Source organism: Hippoglossus hippoglossus, chromosome 11 (assembly GCF_009819705.1).
Source record: "Hippoglossus hippoglossus isolate fHipHip1 chromosome 11, fHipHip1.pri, whole genome shotgun sequence".
Taxonomy (NCBI): Eukaryota; Metazoa; Chordata; class Actinopteri; order Pleuronectiformes; family Pleuronectidae; genus Hippoglossus; species Hippoglossus hippoglossus.
Window position 1 is genome coordinate 2,295,359 of NC_047161.1, and position 17,463 is coordinate 2,312,821.

At 46.2% G+C, this 17,463-nt stretch overlaps 2 protein-coding genes across 4 annotated transcripts in view; both read left to right on the plus strand.

Annotated features, from left to right (window-relative positions):
• The window catches only part of LOC117770959 (tapasin-like), a 1,175,540-nt gene that overhangs the window by 284,096 nt on the left and 873,981 nt on the right, over positions 1–17,463 (plus strand). The gene's annotated exons all lie outside the window — the stretch shown is intronic.
• Positions 1–17,463, plus strand: part of pvrl2l (PVR cell adhesion molecule related 2 like) — a 220,870-nt gene that overhangs the window by 102,979 nt on the left and 100,428 nt on the right. For all 3 annotated transcript variants that reach the window (XM_034600878.1, XM_034600877.1, XM_034600876.1), the window contains exons 4-6: positions 4,671–4,964; positions 8,633–8,750; positions 9,326–9,474. In XM_034600878.1, the coding sequence (XP_034456769.1) occupies positions 4,671–4,964; positions 8,633–8,750; positions 9,326–9,474 (561 nt within the window). The remainder of the gene's footprint in view (positions 1–4,670; positions 4,965–8,632; positions 8,751–9,325; positions 9,475–17,463) is intronic.

Consider the following 17,463-nt stretch of genomic DNA (forward strand, 5'->3'; position numbering starts at 1 on the left):
CTTAAGAAATTAAGTGTGCGAAGCAAAGCTCCCCTGGATGAATAAAGGTTCAACAGAAATTAAAAAGGTAACTCCAGTCAGACCTCAGCTGCGGTTGTGCACGTACCAGCAAGTGGCATCAGTGCACAGCAACGTGTCGCTCACTCGTCAGTCTGTGTACCTGTCACTCTGTCACAATCTGCTGCACCTGAGAGGCCCCGTCGTGTGCATGCACGTGCATCTCTGCTGCTGTAGATTGAATTTATTCTGTGGGAAATGCTGCACAGGAAGTGAAGCAACATTCCTGGATCCAGCCTTTAACTTGGATCTGCACTAAGATACATGGGACTCATCCTTCCACCAGGTTTTGTTTGAGTAATTCTGCCAAAAATACTAATATATAATAAAGAATTAATCTGTTTTCCATATTCTGAAGAATTGTCAGCAGATGAAACTAAAATACCACACAAATCAACATTCACCTTTCAATCAGGACATGTTCAAGTTAAAGCTGCAGCACAAAGAGTGAAAAGGTTTGAGATGTGAACCCTCCAGGTTCTGTCCTCTTTGTGTTCAGGGTCAGGTCTTTGGGTTTAGAAGTAAAACAAATATTCAGTTTGTTCTTTGAAAACTCTTTTAATTCCTTTTCTTTTCCCTTTTTGCATGTCAGCCACTTAGCAAGTGCTATCAAGCTTAAATAAGCCAAATTAGTCTCAAGCTTAAATTAATGCATTTTGTCAACATCTCCAGCAGCCAATAAGAACTTGTCAAAACAACACGCACAGAAGAATAATTGCAGTATAAACTATTCCTGTGTTCCTTGAATATTCATCTCTTGCTAACAGCTGAGCCGACGTGGAGAGCCAAGCAGATGTTTCTCTCCCAACAATGTCTGGAGATATTCAGCAGCAGCGTGTCAGTCTGAGAGAAGATGTTTACAAACCTGGGCAGCTGGTGAGACACGAATCCCGAAAATGGAACAAGATCCAGAAGCTTTTCATTGATTTCTTGGGTAACAGATGCAGCAAAGTAGAGAATAAAAATAAACTACATCACATGGCTGCTTTTCATCGGGTTACAGCAGCTAATACATCTGTGTTTGGAGAGAAGAGGAGGAAACGTTCATGTTCCCTGAGCACAGATCCAGACCTGCTCTCCAGTCTCAGTGTCCTCGGTCATCGAGGATCCCAGTGACTCGTGACATGTTGTAGTTCCATGGGATAAATTCAAAACATATAGACGTGTTGATAGATGGCGACGACAGACAGAGGCTTTGTATGAAGATATCAAGAAGCAGAGCGTGAAAGTTAGATCTTGTATTTATCCAAGAACAAGACAGAGCCGTGTCAGCAAAGCTTGATTCCAACACTGTATGAAACGTCTGTATGTGGCTCACGTACCTGGAGAACCGTTCATCTCACCGGACTCACACTTGGCTTGTGTATCGTCGAGGGCCCAAAGAAGTGTGATGTGGAATTTGGTTTGACTTGGACGTGAGAAACCGGAGCAGCGCGTGACTGGGACTCATCATCACGACACGTTCCAGACAACAGGCGCATTCATGAGATGACAAAAAGCTTTTTCCAAACAGGAAGGTTTAAAACTGCTTTGGATGAACCAAACAACTAAAGTGTCAACATCAGGGTGTCACTAAAGTAAAAGAGATCATCAAAGACATCAAACCAAAGATGTCTCTCCTCTCAGCAGCCACATGTAAGATCTACACAGCAGCATTTGGATTCTGGGCCAAATGCAACAAACCACTTGTAATCTGGTTTGGAGCTGGGTTTTCAAAAGTCTGGCCCAGTTCTGGACCATATCACGGTCAGCTCGGCGTCCTTCCAGCAAGAAGTGATGGTTTTCATTGCAGAATGTGGGCAACATGTAAGTGATGCTGTGGGTCAGAACTGGACCTCAGTAATCTCCGGTCCGGCTGCCCGTCTCCGGCACTGTGACGATGACAGATGTCAGCTGTCCTGTGTGAACGCCGCCTTAATGCAGCAACAGCCCGGCTTCGCACTCGCTCACAAATTCCTCTCGCTTGGCAGATATTCCCGACTTGTTCAGGATTCAAACTGGAAATCTTCCAGTCGCAGGCCGTGTTCTGTTAGAGCTGCCAGGGAGAAAAGAAAGACCGCCTCTGAGAGGTCCCAGGTTCAAGTTAGGGCAAGCATCTGCTCTGCTCAAGAGTCCTGGGAAATATTCTACCGGCTGCAGGGACGTTTTTCACAGCTTGCGTCTCCGTAGCGTTCAGAAATGTAAGTCAAATTGTTTCTACAGTGCAAATCACATCTCTGTGTTTTAATCTCCAAATGTAGAACTGCGACATTTCAGTTTTCACCAAACGCACCTCGAGCAGTCGATGGTGTTTGCAAACATTACCGTGATGCAATTTCCTGTCTCCCTGCGAGTCGCTGGCATTCGAGCGGCTGACGGTACCACAGGAGGGTTGGCGGGGGGGGGGGGGGGGCAGCGGTGTTTATTCGGCTCTGTTAGCGTGGTGTCCTGCTTGCTTTCAAATTACTCCGAGCCGACGTGAGGAGAGGCAGCGAGCTCAAGTGGATGCGATGTCACGAAGCGCATCAGGGACGGATACTTCTGACTTGTTTCAGTCCCCAGATCAATCCACCAACACTCGGCCTCACTCTCTTCTCATTTCTCATTCCTCCCTCCGCCTGCGTCCCCTCTCTCCCTCGTCTCTGAACTCTCTCCTCCCTCGTCTCGTTTTGTCGCAGCTCTCTTCTCTTTGCTTTTTGTTTTATCCACCATCCTGTGATTTCTCCAGGTTCCACAAAGAAAATATTGTAAGACTCTTTAGACCTTTTTTTAAATAAATGCTGCCTGGATCTGAATTTCAGAATAACTTTGAAACGCTGACTGCACCGTCTGCAAATACCCACAATTAATGACTAAGAATATAAATGTACCTAATAAGAAATAAAGAGGTTATAATTGATGATCATAAATCAAAGTGTTAACTAAAGCAGGTACAGTGGGTTTGTTTCTCCTGGAGCATTTTACATAATGATTCCAAACCACTGGGAAATTAATTATCAACCCGCACAGCAGCACCAGGGCCGTCACTTTTTACATGTGAAATGTTTGAATGTGGGAAATGTGGGCAAGCAGAAGGTGTGTTGGAGGTTCTGCTGTGGTATTGACCCGTCGGGACTCGACTCAGGATGTTTGTGAGCGGAGCTGTGATCAGATAATCAGATAACGTGATTCGGTGCTTCCAAGGCGAGAGGAAGTAGACTCTGTCCATCGCAGAGAAGAAGAAACACAACAGTGAAATTCAGACCCTCTTCACCTCTATGGATCTCTGTTCAGTCAAAGGTCGTCACTCTCAAAGCAGCTGAGGCTCAGGAGGCATAGAGGGGGTCGTCCACTAATCGGAGGGTCAGAGGTTCTATTCCCAGCTCGTCCAAAGTGTCCTCGGGCAAGACACTGAACCGCCACGTTGCTCCTGACGGCTGTGCCAGATAAAGAAGAGCTCTGTGCATTCGTACAGTAAATCACTATGAGTGGTCGTTAAGAGGAGAAAAAAACTGCTTTCTAAACGCAGCTCATTCATCGGTTTTGCTCAACGGTGCAATTTTGAGGTCGTCAGCGTTGAACTCGGTGTGAAACATTGATTTGTCTCGATTTGATATTGATTCATTTCTTCCCCAAGAGCAAATTCTTAATCGATGAATTGTCTCTGCTGTGAAATTTGAATGTTTCGCTGATGTTTAGGGACAATTTCAGGTTTTCTGTGTCCTTGCAGATATTTATTGGTCTATTTTCTTGTATTTTTTAGTGGGAAAAATTTCTATCAGCACCTGAGTCCTTCTTGATCGGTAAAGTCTTTCCACTTCGGTCTCAGCTGCATACAAACCACTGAAAGGAAAGACATTTACTAAATCACATCCTGAAACAAAGGAACTTTCAAAAGAGTGGATAGCAGAGAAAAGTAAATCACTTGACTTCACAAAATAATGGAATTCACTGACATTTCCAGATTGAGTGATCGTATCCGAGGTTGAGTTTTTCCTTGAAGAAAGAATAAGGACACTTTCATGGAACATTGACACTTGATATAACGAGTCCACTTTGATTTAACAAAGCTAATGTGATGGGAGGAGGAAAGCTGCATATCGCTGGTGTAAAGCAAAAGCCTTGTTATCTTTGGTATTTGGGATGTTTGGCTTGTGATGAATGTGCTTTGTTCTGTCTTAAATGACGATAAATGTGAAGTAACTCAATTTTTAAAAAACATTTAGAAACTATTAGAATTTCTTTCGGGATCTGTCTTGACTTTGTCTTCTGTCTTTCTGATGTTGGGGCCCGGGGTCACACCGGAGGCCCCCCCCCCTCTGAGTTTCATTACAGCCACAGTAGGATGCCACGGTGTATATGCACAACAAACTGATTGAACCCTCCTCCTCCTCCTCCTCCTCCTCCCTCTCCTCCTCCTCCTCCTCCTCCTCCTCCTCATGTTTGATGTCACTTTTCTCTCACCACCCGTTATTTTTTCATCTCTCTCCCTCTGCTACCATTTTTCTTTCTCCTCTGTTCTCCTCATCCCTTGTGTCCTGTCTGGATTTCGTATCATCTCCTCCCTCTCACATCTTCCCATATTTTTTTTTGATCTCCCTCTCTCTGTCCTTCTGCCCCCCCCCCCCCCCCCCCCCCCCCCCCCCCCCCTACAGCCAAGCCTAAGAACTCAGCCAAGGTGGTGACAGTCCAGGCCGGCACCAAATCGGTGGTGGTAGCCCAGTGCGAGGCGGCGGATGGCAAACCGGCAGCGACCATCAAGTGGCTGGCGTCGGTCGGAGGCAACCACTCGACCAGCACCACAAATGGCCCCGACGGGACGGTGACGGTACGCAGCGAATATCGCCTGGTTCCCACGCCGACGGATAACGGCAGAGAGGTGACCTGCATGGTGGAGCAGAGGACGCAGGAGCGGCCGTGGGTCTACCCTCTTAAACTCTCCGTGGAGTGTAAGCAAGACACACACACACACACACACACACACACACACACACACACACACACACACACACACACACACACACACACACACACACACACACACTTTATATTTTCACTTCATAATTAGTTTTGTGCATAAACAATAAACGCTGCACAACCTCTTCCACTGTCATGTATCACGGGTCCAACTACGGATACAAATAGCTCGAATGGATCCAAAAGTGCCGACTGCCAATAACTTCAGACACAGATCAGTGCTTTGCTGGAGCCTTCCGGCCTTTTCTTTGGCAGCCGCCTGCCGACTCTTTACCGCTGATCTATAAAGGTTCGGCACGTTGCCAGATAGAAAGAGCAACGGTCCACGTTCCCCGTATATCAACGCTGTGAGACGGCTCCGATGAGAAGGTGATTCTTTAATATGTGAGTGTGCAGGACTTCCTCCACTTCTCTAATGATCCGCTGGAGCCAACGAAACTGATCGATACCACGAGGATGTGAAGTGATTACAAATCCTGAACTTTTAATACAGTTTTATTAGTTCGAGCCAAAGAAGAATGAAGCCAATTAGCTTCAATTACAGAAATAACTAATTAACTTTAAGCAGAGTCCGCTCTTCATTAGTGAGAAGTTATGTTGGTCCAGCTTTATTTCTCGTGGCAGATTAAATCTTCCGGGGGTATAGATGATACGAGTCGAGATGTTCTGCCACTTTTCAGCTGCAGAGGTTTTAGGAACAAGAAACCACAGTTAGAATAAATTCTTCCTTAGTTAAAGTTGTTTTTAAAACATGTATTCACCAGCTAAATATATCACAAGTTAGCCAATCGTTTACCGCAGAATGATTATGGTGCAGTGTTTCCCATTAACTGGCCTGTGTCAGCCCGTCACAGTCTAATTTGTCTCGCCACAGTTTCATAACAAACTGGAAATAACATTTTGATAACACAATATATTTCCAACATTGTGTTTAGAGCTGTTGCTTCATTACGGAGCTGTACACAGAACTAATTTCTCCCAAACAAACACAACTGTCCGTCCGTCACAGTCGAACCAGCCACCGCATGTGTGACCCGGTAAAATCTCTAAAAATATCCATAAAGTCTTTACCATCCTGTGTAGGAATCCAACGTAGAACCTCTTCTGTGATGCCTGTGAGTGAATAGAACATAAACAACATGCAACATAAGCTTTTCTTGTTCTGACCAAACATCCAGTCCGACACAGAATCCTAAACACAACTGTACAAAAGAGGTAAATTACACAAAATGTTGTGACAATTGAACGAACTTTCATCTTCATGTTCTTTCGGGACTTCCTGACATCGGGAGAATAGAAAATCATGAGCGTTCCATGTTTACACACAAATGCTGGCACACACATTGCTTTCGTTTAATCCTTAAATTCCATTCTAATTTACACGGGATTACAATATTACACAGGTTCAGCGTAGCTTTGCAGAGATTTAGAGATGCCCACAGCGTCGTCTCCACTGTGTGACCTCGCTGCCGCTCGCTGCAAAGACGGAACAGATTGTTTCTGTTCAGCCTCCTTTTTTTATAATCTGCAATTTTTTTAGACTCGCAAACACACACAGACACACACACACAGACCTACCCACAATCAGACAATGCCGGTCCAGCTGTGACAAAGTAATGAGGAATAAATATAAGAAAATGTTATACCTGCACATGACCCCTGGCTACACAGACACACTCCTATCAATTCATGCTGTCACATCAGTCTGTCAAATTACATGTCCTGGCTTCTCTGTAAATAGAGATTCAGCAGATTGAGAGTGTGTTTGTGTGTGTGGGCGTTTACACCGTGCACATGTAGAACTAACACATGTAACCGTAGATAGACTCACAAACGAGGCGGCGAGGTCTCACTTGTGTATAAGCTACTTATGCAAATATTTCTATATGTGTGAGGACACTGATTCCTTAGCGTCTTCTCCCGACCTTTAAAATCTGCAGAAGAACCCGTCCTCCAGTGTCCACATGCACTGGTATTTGTGCTTACTTCAAATGTCTCATATCATTAACTCCCGCATGGGCTCAACCAAAAGGTTACGAATGTCAATAACCCATAATAAATGGTTAAAGTAATGAAATTATGTTAGAAATTTGCAAAAATGCAAAACAAAATCAGTTTTTTTAATCAGAAAATGTATTTATCGAACTCATTTCTACAAAAACGTGAACATTAAACATGAACTAGGTACATTTTTGAGATATGCCAACTTTTCTCTGCTCCTCTCCTGCAGCTCTCAGGCTGTAGCGCACGTCAGCAACACGTTTTTCAGTGCACGTAACGAAACGTGTTGATGTCGTCAGGAGTGTAAAACCCGATGAGGCAGAGGACGGAGGTCGTTGCTTCCTGCTGCAAAAAGAATGAACGTTGTAGTTATCAAAGTTTTTATTTTGGAGCGATTTAAAGCGACCAGGCAAACAAACAAGAGTTAACTGAAGAGAGGAGTGGAAACATTTTCTTCTCTCCCACAAACGGAGAAGTAGCAGAACACACACACACAAACACACACACAAACACACACACACACACACACACACACACACACACACACACACACACACACACACACACACACACACACAGGCTATAACACCACAGGCCTTCCCTCCTGTCCTGCTGTTTGTCTCTCACAGCCTTGACACCCTGTCACTCCTCACACACACCTCTCGTCCTCTCACTCCTTCCTCTTCTCTTCTCTCTCTCCGTCTGATTTTTAACATGAAAAACATGAAGGGAAGAAAAAAGGCACAAAGGTTTTTTCTGCTCGTTTCAACTTCCTCCACACGCTGCTTTGCTTTGACTTCACTTTAATATGAAACTCTTTCAGAAGTGAGCAACTGATTTTCTGCCTCCGGCCTTGATTCAGAGGCTAAAAGCAACTTTTTATTTTCACGATTTCACTCGAGGTTCACACATCACTGTTCATTCAGGACGTATCAAACACGTGCATTGAATTTAGGTTTTGATTGACGTGTGACACTTTGACAGACGTCATCGTGTTTACTATCATTTCTCCAAACACTCACATATTTCAATGTCCCTTACTTTGTGGAAATGGGGCGACACCGTGATGAGAACTACCTAAAATGACAGATATCATCTTTGAGAGACATTTATTTGACGTGTACTCTGATTTTAGTTGGGTTCATGTCCCATCTGCTAACATGGAGGAGGTTTTATGACCTTATTGCAGCCAGTCAGCAGGTTGGGGGTGGGTGGGGGCAATTAAGGGACTTTGGCTTGGCTTTTTTGGAGCTGTCACGGCGTCCGTCTTTATAAACAGTCTATTGTCGGCAGTGAGGAGTTGTGAAGTGGGATCATGGGTATTGGGGTATTTAAAGCCATCTGCCATTCAAAACTGTGCAAAGAAACAGGATGTAATAAAAAAAACAACAATTAAACAAAAAGATTAAATAGTTAAACATGCAAAAAATATACATAATGAGAATATAAACGGAAAAAACTGGAAAAATAAAGTTGACGTGAGGAAAAGTGCTTTGAATCACCTACAACCTGAAACTTCGACCAACTTTAAATCCAGTGACCAACGATGTGTCCAGACTTTAAATCCCTGACTTTGTTTAAAGTACTAATTCTGTAAATGCTGCATATTAAACCTATTCTCTGTGTCTCTCTCTTTCAGACCCGCCCTCCGTGTCCATAGAGGGTTACGACAACAACTGGTACGTTGGCCGCTCGGACGCCGTGCTCCAATGTCTGGCCAGCGGGAACCCAGCGCCCACCACCGTGACCTGGACCGCGTAAGAACCCCCCCCCCCCTCCGTCCGCTCAGTCGCTCCATCTCACCTACGACGCAGAGACTGACAGATTCTCTAATTATTCCCATAATCACGACAGAGGCGTGCAATCGTCTCCCTTTAATGATCTTTCTCTTTTTTGGTAATTTCTGATAAACATGAAAGCTCCAAACATCTCAGCCTGACAGACAGATGGCGTGCTGTGGTGTGTGTGTGTGTGTGTGTGCGTGTGCGTGTGTGTGCGTGTGTGTGCGTGTGTGTGTGTGTGTGTGTGTGTGTGTGCGCGTGCGTGTGCTTCTTGATGAATATTGAACAGAGAGACAGAGCGGCTGTTCACATGTCTGTGATTCCTCTCACAATAAATGTGTCTTTGAAAGTCACAGTCACAAATCGTCTCTTTTCTTCATGTTTTCAACTCTCGATCTATCGTTTACCATCTTTATCTCTTTCTTCTTCACTCATTCTTTCTCTCCCTCACGCTTATCGATTTGCCTTCTTCGTTTTTCTTCTTCCTCGTCTTATTTTATGCAAAACGTTCGACCTCCTCGCTTACGTGTTTTATCTTGGTCCCTCTCCAGGGCGTCCGGTTCTCTGCCCGACACGGTGGTGGTGGAGGGAAACAAGCTCCTGGTGCGGAAGGTGGACGACGCCGTCAACACCACCTTCATCTGCGAGGTCAAGAACAAGCACGGGGCCAGCAGGCACCAGATCACCACCATCGTCATCGGTGAGTCCATCAACCCTCGGACGACACACACACACACACTCACACACGTGTTGAACATGTGTGCAGAAGCGTGTTCAGATGCACTCAACATACAGAACTGATGCATTTACCTGCAATCAAGATGAAAACACACGGATGATGAACTACATCATCCCACTTAACATAATGGGACTATTTTCTCGAGTACCTGCACACACACGAACACTCAAATGAACATATGCATGCACACACACTCCATATCCTGCCTCACACATGCATGCACAGAAACATTAATCTCCCTCCCTCTCTCACACACACACACACACACACACACACACACACACACACACACACACACACACACACACACACACACACACGCTGGGATCAGGGCTGATCTGGGAGCTGCAGGGACGCTGGTTTCTCTTAATCTTCACATTGGATTATTTCTCCATGTTTTCGTCCTCGCTGTCCAACTCGGAGCGCGGCGCGGCGGACGCTGTTGATTGACCCGATCCCCACAGCAGGGCCAAACCGCACAGACACGGGGCCAACTCCAAATCTTTATAGCTGCACATCAGAACCACTCAGTGAGCCACTGGAGCTGGAGTCTGCAGACTGGGAAACTCCACTGGACGTAAATTGAATGTGAATTTTGGTTTTATGAGTCTGAGAGCGGGCCCTCATTAGAGCGCGTTGGCCCTGCAGTGGACGCGACTGTGTCGGGATTGTTGGAGGGTTTCTACATTTTTTTCCCAGGGGGTTCATGTTGGTGTGAGCCAGTTTGCCCAGTTTGTTTTCCCTTCGCTCTCTTTTTCTCCTCCACATTTTCCCTTCTTTTCTTGTGCATAACGACTAACTCCTCCAAAGTCTGTTGAGCTTTCTCTCCTCTCTCAACCTTTCTATTTACTCTCCTGTCCGATGGAGCGTGAACACTGTGTCTGCATGCAGTCTCTATCTTTCTGCTGGATTTTGACTCTTGACGTTCACTAGATCGTCCGGTGATTCGGGCTGCTGTTGCCATGGTGTTGGGTCGGGGGGGGGGGGGGGGGGGGGGGGGGGGGTGGGGGGGGGGGGGGGTGGGGGGGGGGGGGGGGGGGGGGGGGGGGGGGGGGGGGGGGGGGGGGGGGGGGGGGGGTGGGGGGGGGGGGGGGGGGGGGGGGGGGGGCGGGTTTCACACATTGATCCCACATGGACAAACACACATATACCTTTGTGCACCCACAAGCCCAAGACAATGTCTGCATGCTGAAAAATGCTTCAGCAGGCAGTCCCACAAAACCTGTTGAGTCAAAACCTGTGGATTCTAAAACCTGAGTCTTTTTTATCTGTGTGTGTGTGTTGTGTGTGTGTGTGTGTGTGTGTGTGTGTGTGTGTGTGTGTGGTGCGCGCTTGCTGTTCAAAACGCTTCCTCTTTTGTTTTAATAATCACCATATTGCACTTTATAACAGAACAAAAGCTAGAATATATGTGTAGACCACATCCCTCCGCCAAGGCCAAAACAATCCAACACACACTCGTCTTACAGGAAACTGAAAAAACGGAAAATGAAAGTTGCACACTGTGAAAACACTGACGTCAGCACCATTCATGTGTCAGATATTTTACGTCAAGATCCACCGATTATTTCAAGACAATTTGATTAAAATCTTGAGAAACCCTGCCTCCAGCAATAAGAAATAAATCCTGAATCCAACTCTTTATCTGAATCCTACATGTGATGAGTTCTTTCCTGGGCCAGGCCTCCGTCACTCACCGCGCTCGGTGCAAATACGCATTTTTTGTTGCATAATCCTTCTGACAATCAAATAAACAAACCGACAAACAGACGCGGGTGAAAACACAACCTCCTCGCTGGAGGTAACAAAGCACAACTTCTTCTCTTTTGCCAAAAGACAGCGGAGGGAGCTACATTTAGAAAATCTGTGGGAAATCGGTGCCGGAGATTTGAATTGTCTAATCTGAGAACAAAGATGCTTTGTGGCAGGGCGGTTTGTTGGGAGGGATGTGTGGGAGGTTCAGAAGTGGCTAAGCTGCTGCAGTTCTCGCTGGAAGCATGGCATTGTGCCCGACTCAAAGTATCAAGGAGAGTACTCTTTCCCCTTCTAGCACACACAGAAACTCAACGCACCGCATTACAGAGTCAACACATAACCCACAAAGTACAAACACACACACAGCATGAGCACTTTGAGGACTCGCGCGCACATTTCTCATCTTTCCTACGAGCTGCGTTCAAGCCCAAACTCTGTGATTCATCCTCTCCTGGTTTGAACGTGTCCTCAGTGTTTCACCGTTTGCTTGTAGAACAACGACGTGGGTATAAAGTGAAGCCGTAATCTCTCAGTTTAACACTTTCATTGAACACTTATTGAAAACGGAATGAAGTGGGAGGACGGAGAACTTTGCTGACTGAACAAACGAAACATGATCATTTGTGTTGTTTTATTTTTGCCTTTTCCCAAAGTGACTTCGAGTTTGTTTGTTGCTCAAGGACACTTTGATGCAACCTCACAGATTTAAGTTGCTTTGGCTTCTGTGAGAATCAAACCTACGACTTGTATTTGCAGATGGAAGTTACTTCAACCACGTAAATCCGTGTGTGTCCTTGTTACTTTAACCTGCTTGTTTTGGATGGGATGATTACTTTACCCGTGGCAATACTCAGAATAAGTCCTTTCCATCAAGACCTACAGTATAAATCACTTTGTTATTGTGTGTAGACTTTTTATGTTTCTATAGACTGTGTTATTTCAGAGTCCTGATCAGCAATAGACTGAAACTTCTTAACCCCATGTCCAGGTATTCTTTAAACAAGCCTGATATTCTATTTAAGTCAGAGTAACTTTATTTGTGAACCTGAACAGACAATTAACTTCAATGAGATCCTGGAACAAACAAATACCCACTGAACGGCTCCAGATCCTGTTTGTGTCAGTCCCGGGCCTCGCAGCATATGGCAGGATACTTATCCTTGTATGATTAGATGCTACAAATGACATTAAAACATTGAGTGAATGCTTTGCCAAGTGCCAAGAGTCTGTTCAGCGAGTTTTATAATCTTACTTATAAATATTGTTTTTAAACCACATTAATGTGTTGGCACCGCAGACGTCCGTTAAATAAACTCATAATTGCGGTAAAAGGAAGCGAACCGTGACCCATAATGAGAGGCTTCCTCTGAATTAATTGGGCCACCAACTGAGTCCCGTGGGCTCGTCATCAGAACCGCCGCCCGTGACTATTTACATTCCTCCTCTCCTGCATTGGCCCGGTTCTGAGGCAGCGTAGCAGGAAACCTCCCAACGCTCCAGATGGCCGGTCTGTCGCTGGTGGTGAATCACGACAGGATCATTTCACCTCTGTGAATATCCACCACGTTCACGGTTTAATGATTCAGCCTGACACAGCGGGTTGGTTACTATCTGCACATGATGAATTAATAATGTGTCTTCTCGCTGGAAAACACAGCGTAGCCTTCGGTCGAAGCCGTCATTAACAGCTGTGGCACAAAATGTCCATCCTGCTCACACCAAACAAACCAGGTGAGTTCAGCAAAGGAGCGAACGACTGAAACAACTTGTTCTGTTCGTGCTTGCGGTTTGAAATGTGGCATTTTACATGCAAACAGTGCGGTGATGTAAACATTTTAAGATGTTTATTGGGCCTTTATTGATACGACTGAAAGTGTGAAATGCAGAGAGAGTGGGGGAGACATCTGTTCGATACCGCTGATGTCCGAATGTGTCCCGGTGAGAACGAGGGACTGTCGAGGACATTTCTAACACACGATGGTTGTCAGACAATCAAGAGGTTTTGGTGATAAGAGCCGACACCGGTGTTCATGTGCTGCAAACACAAGCTCGTGATCCCGGCAGCAGAATCAATACACTGGAGATTCCAGCCGCCCCTAAAAAACCCTTTTAAAACCGAACTGAGCATGTTAGTGCAGTATTTTTTTATTGGGTCCATATCAACTGTAGCTGGAGACGATAAATACCTGTGACTGCTGCTGCCAGACAAAATGTTCGTGGGTGTTTAGGTTTTTTTTTGTCCAGCGTGATAAGGAATTCATTTCATTATACAACCTCACTGTGGCCATTCTTCCCTGTAACATTTTTAACATCCTCCACTGACAGAATAACAGTTAAAAAATGTCTTTTTTGTGTTGAACAATATTTCCGCTAACAAAGAACCTCTAACCTCGGTGGACCTCGGGGACATTCAGCTCCCGGTCGGTTCGACAACTCCCGGCAAACTCCGGCTGCCACGACGGCGCTGACAGCCGAACACAACAAGGCATTTTAAAAACACTGCTTTGTCTGTCGTCACCTGCACAGCCATGAATACATTGAGCCAATTAGTTCAGCACAAGGCAGAGCTTTGGTGCAGGAAGGGGACCATTACGGGCTGGCCCCCCTGCTGACCCCTCCACCGAGCAGGTAGACGGCATCACGGGTCGGAGCAGTCCTCGCAGTCAGAATGCATATTATCACAGCTCGGTTTAACCTGACGCAGCCGCTGACTGTAAATTATCAAGTTTTTTATGATTTTATTTCCAAGCTCGGGAAGTCGTCGTCATGAAAAGCTGTCGAAGTTTATCTGATGCAAAAAGGGTTTAGTGTCACCTTGACATGCTTCCTTCAGGAAGACGTGACACCTTCGGATCAGAGTGATCCGTCTCCTAAAGAGGAGCCATTATAAATAAACTGCTCGTCACTGACTGTGGTGACAGAAGCCAGTTCCAGTCTCTCAGCATGAGATCGAAACTGTCAGTGGTGGAAGGCTCCAGCTCTCGATAATGTAACAGTTAATACCCTGGCACTCTGCGTGTACGGGCCCAACGCACGGCCGCTAATTTCCCTGCTGAGATCTGCTAACGGCTCCTCTCTGTTCTGTTAAACGGTAGATGAAAGCACCGTGCTGCCTGGCTCTTCTGCTGCTGTCAACAGCCGTCACGTGTTAAGATCCCCCAGCCTCCGACTTGGAGGAGGAGGAGGAGGAGCTAGGGGAGGTGGTCGTTAGTGGTAGAAAAAGAAACCGATTGGCAGGGAGGTAGAAGAGACGTGAGGCAGGAGGAGGAAGAGACACGTGGAGAGGAGGAGAGGAGGAGGAGGAGTTGATGGAAGTGCTTGGAAGGCACTTAGAGGGATTTTAAGGGAACTAATAAACGCAGAGTTCATTTCTCTCTCATGTACCGAGCTCCCAGGCGAAAACACGACTGTAAGACAGCAGGATATTTTTGATCATAAGTGTTTCGCTGACTGGAGTGAAATGTGAAAACCACCCCCCCACCCCCCCCCCCCCTCAGCCACCACACACACACACTCTCACTCTCCACAGCCTCGACCTGAACTCACATCCATTAACGTGCACATGTTGCCAGCTACGCTTGACTTGCGTGGATGTCGCGGTGCCAGCTGTATCTGCCCAGCGCGCCCTGCGTGCACAGAGGGAGCAGGAGCGGATGTTGGCAGAGGTCGGGGGGGGGGGGGGGGGTGGTTTTCACATGTTCACTCCAGTCAGCGAGGGGGGGGGGGGGCACGGGAGAAGTCAAAGATTGCAGACGAGGCTTAAGGCCGACGTTAAAGCGAGTGCAGGCGGTGGAGAGAAGTGGACGGGCGAGGACGGAGGTAACAGCAGGAGGATGGTGGCAGAAAAGTCCTCCTAAAAGTTTTGAAAGAGCGAGCTGGCAGGAGCCCGTGACCCCGTCTGTTCTCTACCCCTCCACCCATCACCCCCCCATACATCCAGTCCTTTCATGGGGAGCCCAGCTGGCACCGGGCCGGGGGCAGTTGTTGCCGTTCGAACACACACGCATGCAAACGCCCACCCCGTTACACACTCGCACACACACACTCACATCTGACGGGACCGGTAGAGAAGCATTTCCTGGATGGCCTGCGGCAAGCGAGATAGCTGTCCACTGCAGAGACACACACTCACACACACACACTCATAAATACATGCACAGTGTTTCACACATGCACACACACAGACAAATTGGACCATGCAGCCCTGTGCATAAAGTAATCAGATGATCTGGCCGAGGGGGAAAACGCTGCACTGACTCTTGGACACAAACCCTCTGCTAACCTACATCCACCCGGAACCACGAGGGCTGTGGTCTCCTGTCGTCCTCAGCAGCTGCTTCCACAAGCAGCAGCGTTAACAAGGAGAACGCTGCATCAATATCCTCCCAGGATTCGTTCAGTACTTTCTGTGGTGGAGGGACAAGACACCTTTTCAGACCTGAGTGAGTCCAGCACAAGTCCGAACGCCCCAGGATGTGACCAGATCCTCTCAGGAGGGACGTTGAGACCAGGTCTGAATGGGAACAAGGTTACAGAATGCAGCACTGAACTTAGTACTTTCCTGGTTCTTGTAACAAGTAATTCGTTGGGGGAGCATACCCGCCTGCACCCCCTCCTCACTCCGTCCGTGACACACAGATGTAAAGTACAGTCGTCAACCTGTGGCCGACTCCCGTGTCTCTGCAGCTCTACAGGGCTTTGTGTATATTATGCGTTGCTACAGTAACAGACAGGAAACGACCGCCTGTTTAGACTACTCAGTCAGATCCCATCTCGTCTTCACATCCTGATGAAGCTGATTCAGTTTCCTCCAGTTTCAGCCCGAGTCGCTGTGAGAGGTGCGTACAGAACGTCTGATTCTGGTTTATTCCTGGATCAGTTTGACGGAGTTCTCATTCGTTTCTATTCCCCAAAAACAACTGACACTCAGCTGAGATGACAACATGTGGGCGTATTCCATAATTGAATAATAATTAATGTTTTGGAAAGAAAAGTAATCGCTGTATTCTGCAGGGGACTTCCCATCAGGAACTATTGGTGGCGTATTATTTGTTCATTCAAATGATTTAGCTAAATGCTGAGGCCTTGCTGTTTCTTTGTGTGTCTGCTTCATTAATGTTGTTGCTGCCTGGGCTCAGTTTGTCAGGCTGCTCGCACACATGCAGCTGTAATGTGTCAGAGCTGTTTCCTCCAATTCAGCTGAAACAAACAACGCAGCATGTTGTGTTTGTGTTTCGGATGTTAACAAAGGTGTCGCTCCGTATGAGATGTGCTTAGAAAATGATGAAGGAATTAACGTGTCGCCAGGAAATGGTGTTTCAGGTTTGTGTTGTTTAAATAAAGATGGTTAAATGGGATGTGACAGTGGATTCATTCTTCAAAATAAGTAAATTGAGGACACAAACAAAGGAACTGCTGTTTTCACGTGTGAGTTATAATAGTAATTACTCTTGTTGTCATCTTGTCACAATAAGGCTTTTTTACATTATAAAGCAGGGTTAGGTGCAGATTATACAACATTTTAAAACGTAAGCAGCTCACAGACATGCTGCACTTAACTTTGATCATCTCCCGTAGTTATCCAAAGAGGCTGCGTGTGGGAATGCAAACGTCTGAGTCAGTTGCTCTGGACTTTCTCTGCAGTTTCTCCCGCCAGTAAAAACTGCAGAGAAAGTCCAGGTTCGCCCATGTGAGGAAAACGCAGGCGATTATCCAGAGTACTCAGTGTTGATGACGTTTCTAACACACAACAGAACCAAAAGCAAAAAAGACATCAACCTGTAAAGACAACTAGGATTTGAAAAGCTTTTGGTGATGATTTTGATCTCTGCTCGTGTCCTCCTCCTGCTGCACAACCCCTCAACCTGAACACTTCAGAGAGCTCTGTGTTGTGGTGGATGTGTCTGACCCCGACGATCCCCGGCTGCGTTCTTCACATGTGAACGACAAAGCCTGGACCCCATTGTACGGATATGCAAGAGTTAATGTCTGAAAGCAGCTGTAGTGTGAAGTGGAGGATTTTATGAGAAAAAATGTGAGAAAAATCATTTTCCAAGAGTTTGTTTTGTAGCATATCGGGTTAAGGTGTTGAAACTTTAATATTTTTTAATAATAAGTATGAATCCCTTTGTGTGAAAATCCTATTTTCATTTCATTGTGAGTTTAGATCTACGTAATTACCGATCTCCCAACGGT